The sequence below is a fragment of the Brachyistius frenatus genome, unplaced genomic scaffold (assembly GCF_029030835.1).
Source record: "Brachyistius frenatus isolate BFR_SWC_R1_liver_20210118 unplaced genomic scaffold, ASM2903083v1 Contig_7, whole genome shotgun sequence".
NCBI lineage: Eukaryota > Metazoa > Chordata > Actinopteri > Embiotocidae > Brachyistius > Brachyistius frenatus.
The window spans coordinates 378,261-387,013 of NW_027210606.1; the positions used below are offsets into that span (position 1 = coordinate 378,261).

At 41.3% G+C, this 8,753-nt stretch overlaps 1 protein-coding gene across 2 annotated transcripts in view; it reads right to left on the minus strand.

Annotated features, from left to right (window-relative positions):
• The window catches only part of lcor (ligand dependent nuclear receptor corepressor), a 69,722-nt gene extending 61,809 nt beyond the window's left edge, over positions 1–7,913 (minus strand). The window contains exon 1 of one of the 2 annotated variants that reach the window (XM_069689465.1): positions 7,772–7,913. In XM_069689465.1, coding sequence (XP_069545566.1) covers positions 7,772–7,868 — 97 coding nt within the window. In that variant the 5' untranslated portion in view covers positions 7,869–7,913. The remainder of the gene's footprint in view (positions 1–7,771) is intronic. The other variant, XM_069689466.1, reaches the window with a different exon arrangement.
• Positions 7,914–8,753: the final 840 nt, after the last annotated feature.

Genomic DNA, 8,753 nt, shown 5'->3' on the forward strand with positions numbered 1-8,753 from the left:
CTTTTACCTTTCATCATTTTCTGATCAGATAACTCCTCATTTAAATCTAAATGTAACCACTTGTATTGTTATGGTTAGTCCTTGGCAAAAAAAAAAAAATAAAACAGGCTTGCAAGACATTCAACATTAAACTTGTTCATCAAATTTAATTTATCATGTCTACACTGGTTTGACAAACAATACTTCTCAACATGGCTGGAGTGCTTTTTAGCATACATTTGTATTTTGAGTTGAGGTTAATTCACTTTGATTTATCTACAGATTAATGTAGATCTACTGAAAATTAAGATGTCACTTTTATTGTTTGCTGTATTCATGAAGTATAGTTTTTCTGTCTGAGTCACCAGTAGAGGTTTTACCTGTGTCCTACATGAGCAATCTCATGTCCAAAACCAAATCATACTGAAGTCCCTTTCAATCTTTTGAATTGCAAATAATTGCCTATTGTTTCCGTGTCATTCATTGGGTAAACTATCATCCGTCATGTTTCCTCTCAGGGTTTGTTGTACAAAAGCGACATACCTCACTAAACACTCCCTCCTCCTACCCTCCCTCACTGTCTCTGTTCCAACTTGCCCACCTGTCTCTCTTTGAGGAACAACATTTCCCAGGGTGCACCTGTGGGCAGCAGCAGCAGGGGCCTGGCATGCTGGCATGCTGCCACAGAGTCTTTAAACAAAGAGGCCCAACTCACTTATGCACAGATACACTGCAGTCTCACCTTTCTGTCTTCCTCCTCAAAGGTTAAGGTTGAATTTATAATCAATAAGAGTTTCAACACACTGAGCGGTTTTGCTGTATCAGCCTTACTTGTTCTGGTATAACATAAGTTTATGGTATAAATTTCAGCTAACTGTCAGTAAATATTGCAGTATTATGCATATTACTAATTTACTTTGTTGACTTTCTTACTCCTCCAATTTAGCATTTCACCGTAATCAATAAAATTATATTACTGTAGCCACTGTTAAGCAAAAAGTTACATAGTCTAGCATTAAATTAGCATTTGGATGATAAGGTTAACACTAGTTGCAATAATATAATCAACACATATGACAGATATTTATTTGTGTGGCAAAGGACACAAATTCATTCTTTAAAGATTCAGAACAGATGCATGCAGTTGTCGAAGGACTGTCCCTTTAACTGTGAACCATGACAGCTTACCGCTGTTTAACTGACTGTTCAGCCCCATTATTATCTCATTAGTTGGTTCCTCTTGTTCAGGAATACCGAGGTGCTCCTTAGTATTAATTATTTTGTAATGACAGTCTGAATGGCTCAGACTTATATTCCATGAATACTGAATTCTCACAGAGAAGATGAGATTTGAGACTTTTCTTATTAAAATAATAAGGAATTCCTTAAGGTTAATCATTGCAACTGCTATACGTGATTAACCTCAAGTCTCAACCTCCACACAGCAAATAGAAGACGAGGTGCAACAATCAAGAAGAAAATGTTCTCACTTCCCAAAAACATCCTCAGTCTCAAGGTCTGAGATCGCTTCTCACAAAGGTAAAAGTACAACTGTGCACACAGGCTCCTACGTGCCATTAATCAAATACTCTGAAAAGCAAATTGCTCAAATATGACCTTCCACACAAAAGCAGCCACTATTGAAGAACCAGGAGGAATTCACTAAAGGCGGTTCCAAGTAAACATTCCTGCTGCTCTAAAGTCTCAACACCTCACACCAGTTCTGTGTGTGTGTGTGTGTGTGTGTGTGTGTGTGTGTGTGTGTGTGTGTGTGTGTGTGTGTGTGTGTGTGTGTGTGTGTGTGTGTGTGTGTGTGTGTGTGTGTGTGTGTGTGTGTGTGTGTGTGTGTGTGTTTGCGTGTGTCTGTATGAGTGTGTGTGTCCTCCAAACACAAATTCCAAACAGTGCATGGGCCCACATAGTGTCTGCGTCCAAAGAACTGTACCAGGGAGGTTAGGTATCTGACATAACAAAAGGAACACACACACACACACACACACACACACACACACACACACACACACACACACACACACACACACACACACACACACACACACACACACACACACACACACAATAGAGCACTTACATAAATTTTGTGTTGAGTTAGGTATGCTGTGTACAAAGATTAAGGAAATGGAGGACTTTGGCCACCGGCAAGAACAAAAGGAATAAAAGACTTAAAGACAGAGAGCTTCTTTATTAAAACGTCAGGTTTAAGATGGTGGACTTTTGATTTCTAACCCAACAACATTCATCTGTAGAGTTTAAACACTGTTTATCATTTTCTTTAGTATTAAAATTTTTATATTTAGTAAAACACTAACAAGCAAGAGGTCAAAACCATGTATGCAATGCTAGAGGGCTTTTAATTTGAAGCAAGGGCTTTTAATGTGAAAACTCAGTCATGTAGCATAAGGCGGAGCAATTAGGTAACTTCACTCACTCACTCACTCACTCACTCACTCACTCACTCACTCACTCACTCACTCACTCACTCACTCACTCACTCACTCACTCACTCAGTAACAGATATGTGTCCCATCAGTCCAGCCAATAAGAGCAGAGAATTTAAGATAATATGTGTTTCAAACTTGCAGGGAGTTTCTTAACCAAAGTGCATTAAGCTCAGATTGTCAAAATAAACCAACACATGTAAACAGGCATCTTAAACTATTTGATCCTTGGATGTCTGAACTAAGTGTTGATGAAAACCAAGAAGACCATGAAGAATGGAATTGGGGCTGCAACCGTTTTGCAATATTAAGACAATAATTAGCCTCTCCCTGTCACTTCATGTTTTCAGATTCAGGATTTCAGATACAACAAAGGAGGGACTTTATCTTTCGGAAAACAAAGAAAAAAACAACAACCATACAAAAATGGCTTTTTTTAGGAAATCAGCTGTTCCTCCACATTTGAGACTCAAAACGAGTTTGTCCTTTAAAACTACCACACTTTCTCAACAGCCTACCAAACAAAAAAATATGTTTTTTCTTTGGAAACAGGATGAAGGATAAAAGAAGCATGTGTGTAACCACAACGATGGTGTTTTGAATCCTCCTGCATTTTAGATAAATGTGTTGGTGTGTTGGAATGTTGGAATGTGAGACAGGACGTTGAGCACGTTGCTCAGTGGATGTTTTCTGGATAAATAAAGGTTCTCACACACACACACACACACACACACACACACACACACACACACACACACACACACACACACACACACACACACACACACACACACACACACACACACACGCATGCCTTCTGTCCACTTTCACTTCGTGCCAGTGGTGTATTTTGCTTTTCCACAGATTGCAGTCAACCCACCCCCCACCCAAAGACAGCAGCCCTCCTCCCACAGGGCTCCTGGTTGGCATGGATCGGCCCTCGAGACATCCCAACACACACACACATTACTGCGGCGCAGGGTGTGTGTTCATGCATGTGTAATGAAGAGTGTATGTGGAGATTTACAGTATTGGCATCCGGTCTGGTCAAATGGGTGGATTGCTGCCACTCTCCCCCACCAGCTCCAGATAAATGTGCCATGTTTTGTTTTCCTTTTCAGAACGCCCATGAAAAGAATTAGCAAGATGAGAAAGTAGCAGGCACGTCTCTCGGGGCGTCCATCTGTCCATTACTGAAATAAAAGCTGTCCACTCAGAGAGGGCGTGATGAAGGGATGGAGGGATTGTGTTGACTTGATAAAACAAGGATTTGTCGCTGAGCACAATGGGTAATCGAGGGACTAGACAGAAAGAAAGATGGACAGATAAATAGAGAAATCAGGATCATCTGTTCATTTACTGACACTCTCGACCAAAATCTTACACATCATGATTTACCAGTAATCGAAGAGGACGTTTGCTGTATTTGTGGCCAATGTCCAAGCTGTCAAATCCTCTTTCAACATCAGTATGATTCACCTCCAGCTCGTTCAAAAATCAGCAGTGACCCAAACTAAATGAACTGAAAACAAGCAGCTCAAAGACCCAAATGTAACTAATCATGTGACAGTGATGAACTCTTGCAGGTGGTGAAGAACTATGTGAACTATGGACCTGTAACAATTACTCTCTTAATGAATTCATCTAGTCATGAAAAAAAAAATGATTCTGAAATATATCTATTAATTTAAAACAGCAACATTTTCAACTCCAACTATTTTTAAAAAATTCAGATTTTTCTTCTTCTTATAATTGGTTGTTTTTAAGTTAATTTTAGCTTCTTTTGATGCTGACAATTACTTTGCAACTTCTTTGTTCTTTGAACTTCATCCATTGAGACTTGTTTTACTTTTTACTTGAGTAAAACATGTTGTTTTGAGGGTCTTGTGTAATGCTGCCATCCTGGCTGGTCTCTCTTGGAAGAGGTTACTCCCCTGAGTAAGATTTACCTGGTTAATTAAAAGTTAAACAATTCTTCTTTTATAACTCTGACACAGAGCAAGACATGGGTCAGGGCCTAGGAAACTTACATGATGTTTTTTGACTATTGTATAACATTTTGCATTGATGTGGTTGATATTAAAATGGTAGCTGTAACTTAGGTCTAATATAACAAAATATCTTACAGTTGACAAACTATTATTATATTAATGTACAGTAAACATGACGCTCACCACGGCAACCTATTCTCTTTTCCCAGCCTCCAGATGACAACTGTTTTGGAAACTTCAGTCAATGAAAACTGGATCTACGCTGCCTACCTCAAGCAGCAGCATTAGTATGTGTTTGGAGAAGTGCTGAAAGTAAAAAGGCAATCTGCCACTCAGACTAACACCTCTCTCTCTTCTGTCTCCTTCACAGTCTGTCTCTCTCCAACACTGCTACAACCTCTCAGCAATCAAATTAGCTACACTCTCTTACCCAGAATATGTGCCAGAGGAATCAGCAGTTGGGCTATAATTGCTACCTACTAATAATGTTAACCTTTCAATGGAATACAGTTCCGGCTTTATTATCAGCACAGCGCTGGGCAAGATGTTGAGGTTGGCTGTGTCAACAAGCTGCATCCATGCACATCACTGCGGACTGTACCGTGCTGGAAGATGTTGGCCTTTGTTACATGACCCTCATAAAACGAATATCTCTACACGGTTAATAATACATTCATAAAATAAAAGCTGCCTAAAGGTACCAATTTTCCCACCAGCTCACATGTTTTCTTACAATTTTGATGTCATATTTTGGAGTTTGAAAGGTTCGCGGGTACTTACACTCCAGTCAAGTGTTTTAAAACTAGTTTTTTGTATCTCTTTAAGTCATTCAAGTGATAGCTTTTTTTTGTGCTTATATGTTCATAAATTCAGTAGTCTTTCTTTCTCTGGGTTTTGGACTGTTGGTCAGAAAAAATAATGTGTGAAGATCTCACCTTGGACCAGTGGAAATTGTGATTGACATTTTTGGCAACTTGTGAAATCTGCCATCGAACAATTATTATTTGTATTTTTTTTTAATTGTACACGATAACTGAGAGCACAAACAAACCTGTAACAGCAGCATGTTTACATCCTGGAGCCGCAATTTATTTATTTTTATTTTCGGACTTAAGCTTTATAACGTGCAGTTTCTCACAGTTTGCAACCAGATTAGCTTTCAAACAAAGAAGTCAGACTTCAGTCTGAGCATTTATGACTGCTGCCGTACTTGGCTCTAAAACTTGTCCCGCATTGCAAACTAATGAATGTCAACAATCACAAATGAAGCAATAGGCCTAAGCAAAATGCACACTCTCTCTCTCACACACACACACACACACACACACACACACACACACACACACACACACACACACACACACACACACACACACACACACACACACACACACACACACACACACAGGTCCTCATACAGAGCTACATAAGATGTAATATCCAACTGTGAGTTATCATTCTGCTTTGTGGTATGCCCTGTGGTATCATTTTGACATCACAACATCATAATCATATTCCTACAGGGACTAATAGTTTCACTAAATTATCAGGACATTATTCCAGTGTTTATTATTGCATATGCAGCTCTATTGTGGGTAACTGCAACCCTCCAAACTGTTACATTTTTAGGGAGGGGCCACCATCATCCTCTGCTGATTTTAACTGGAACCCAGTAACACATTAATTTCTATATACAGCACTAATTAGAATCAGAACCAGAAGCAGCCATGAAAATAGTTATCATGTGAAACTAGAAAAAAGATAAAAGCTTGCTTTTTTGGAGTAAAACCTTATATGCTTGTATAAAAACGTGAAATCACATCAAATGATCATTAAGATGTGCAGGACACATGAAAGAAAGGATGATGAACCTTGTCCTGTTTTGTTTATGCCGCTGATTGTGATTATGGTTTTTGCTGATCACATTGGTTGAAGGTCAGCGATTACCCAACCTTTTAATTTACCCCTGCATCCCTTCAGTATGACTTTTTCTCACCAAAAAGCTCCACTAGCCTGCTCGGAATCAGGCCATGTGAGTTATTAGATAGCGATCGGATGGGCAAGTAGGTGACAGGTCAACGCGCAACATCTGGACACAGAAATGCATCCAAAAACAAGTGGAGTAGCAACACCCTGACTTTGCTGCTGCTGCTGCGGTGGTGGTGCTTTTATACAGCCGATAAAACCCAGATTAGGAGCCGGGCAGAGAGCCGAGGAAACCCGGAGAAGTTAGGAGATCAGAGACGAAGAGTAGATGATAATCTTGACATAACATCGGGATAGGCCGATGTAAACGGATTAAATTGAGCTAATGAAATACACCACAAATGGAAGATTGTGGGGGGAGAAGGATGGTGGGTGCGAGTGATATATCTAGGCTGACAAAATCCCAAATAAAAACCGACATGAACTAATGAGCAAAGCAGGAAGAGATTAAGGAACTCTTTTGTTTTTTTTGTTGTTCTTCAATAAGACAAAGACTGCCACATGCCGCTGCCGTTAACTGCCCCTGCAGTAGCCTATCAGATACTGTCATAAATGTTTTCTTAAATAATTATAGATATGGCTTAATGCAAACACCGGGAAACAGTTTTCCACCGCATTGAGGAGCTCCGTTTCAACAAGTATCAAGCTCAATTTTAGGGCGAGAAACGAGGCGTATCTGCCTGTCAACCCCCCGCCTATAAGCTACCTTCCCCCTAAAATACAAAATTATATCCACTGACATTTCCCCCAATGCAGCAATGCGCGCTCCCAAAAGCCGATTTCCAGGGCAGGGGGCGGGGGGGGGGGGTGGAGGGGGCGTCATGTTTGGAGACTGAGAGCGCGCACTGCCCTCCCCCCATCCAAAACTCAATCCGGAGGCGCGCACACGAGCACGGGCCGGCCTATAGCAAAGAAGCTGATTGGCGGAGGCGCAGCTCCATCTGCACACGTGACATGCCCTGCTTACAATAAATAAACAGCTATGGAATAATGTAAAAAAAAAATACCCTCAGTGACTCCAAACAAGATACTCTGGATACAACAACACTCAGCAGTCAAACAAATCACAAACACAAAGTTTGCAGGTGGAACACCTGGTAAAGTGCCCGACATGAGCCCAAAAACTTGGAGCTGAATAATTTTGGATATGTCCGGTGGGAGGCGGGCAGCGCCAGGCAACAGCCGTGCGCAACAAAAAATGACAGCTTCATGGAGACCCTATAGGCTTTACAGTGGACATTACAGCCCCGGCTCTTTACATTCCAAAAAGCCAAAGAAAACACACATTTACCGGCACCCCACAGCCGCCCGGACCACGCTGCACACCCGCACACACACAATGCCAAGCGAGCTTACCTACACAGTGAATGAGTTTGTGCCTCCAAGAGTCAAGTTCCTGCCGAAAGCCGCGCCTCTCTATCGTGCATTGCTGCCTTTTGCACAGACTCGCCATTTTCTATCGGCCCCTCCCGTGGGCGCGCACATACTGCTGGGTGCTTCCCTGCGCGCACGTCACCGGTGGTTTTTATTCTAGGGCTGGGTGGAGAGCAATATGAGGGGGACTGGGCTGCAGCATCCCCCTTTCTATAGCGCTCATTTGTCCCACCCACCAAAAGCGCCCCCTCCCCACCATCTCAGCATCTCTGCGCGAGGATGGACTGTCATTGGTCGGTTAATGGGATGTTTGTCTGTTTTAATGTTATGTTGGGCTATAGAGTACAGCACATGGCGCCTATGCTCCAAATACGCCGTGGCTTAAAGCAATGTGTCAAAGGGCGAGAGTGTGCCGGGGATTTAAAATGAGCATAAAGACACTGAATTGTTTAAATCAACAGATGTGTTACAGTATAGCTCTTGACATGGTAGCACATAAACATGGGGCCACGATTATCAAGGCTATAGGCCTTTAAAAACTGGCACTGTTATCAAAACCTACTGAAGTGTTATTGTATAAAACATCAAAGCGCCTATGCTCCTTCAAGTGGCTAAAACAGTGAGACAGTGAATTCAACTAGTGCTACTTTATGCAGGTATTCAGACTAATATTTTTATCCCCTTAATGGATTAATGCAACTTCTCTTTTAAAGGATTAGGTTGCCTTTTGTGATGAAGTGGTCTTTAATTAAGAAACTCTCAACTAAATCACAGACCTTGTTTTGTTTCTCAACATGAGGATATCAGCGCTTTTCTTTCAGTAATTAGATTTCCGTTGGAGAAATACTGAATTGTGCAAAATTACTGGGGCAAAAATAATGTTTGGACTCCACCTGAAACCAGACAATCTCAGTGCCCTCAGCCGTATGTCACTACGTATGTCCAAAGGAGAACATGTTGTCCA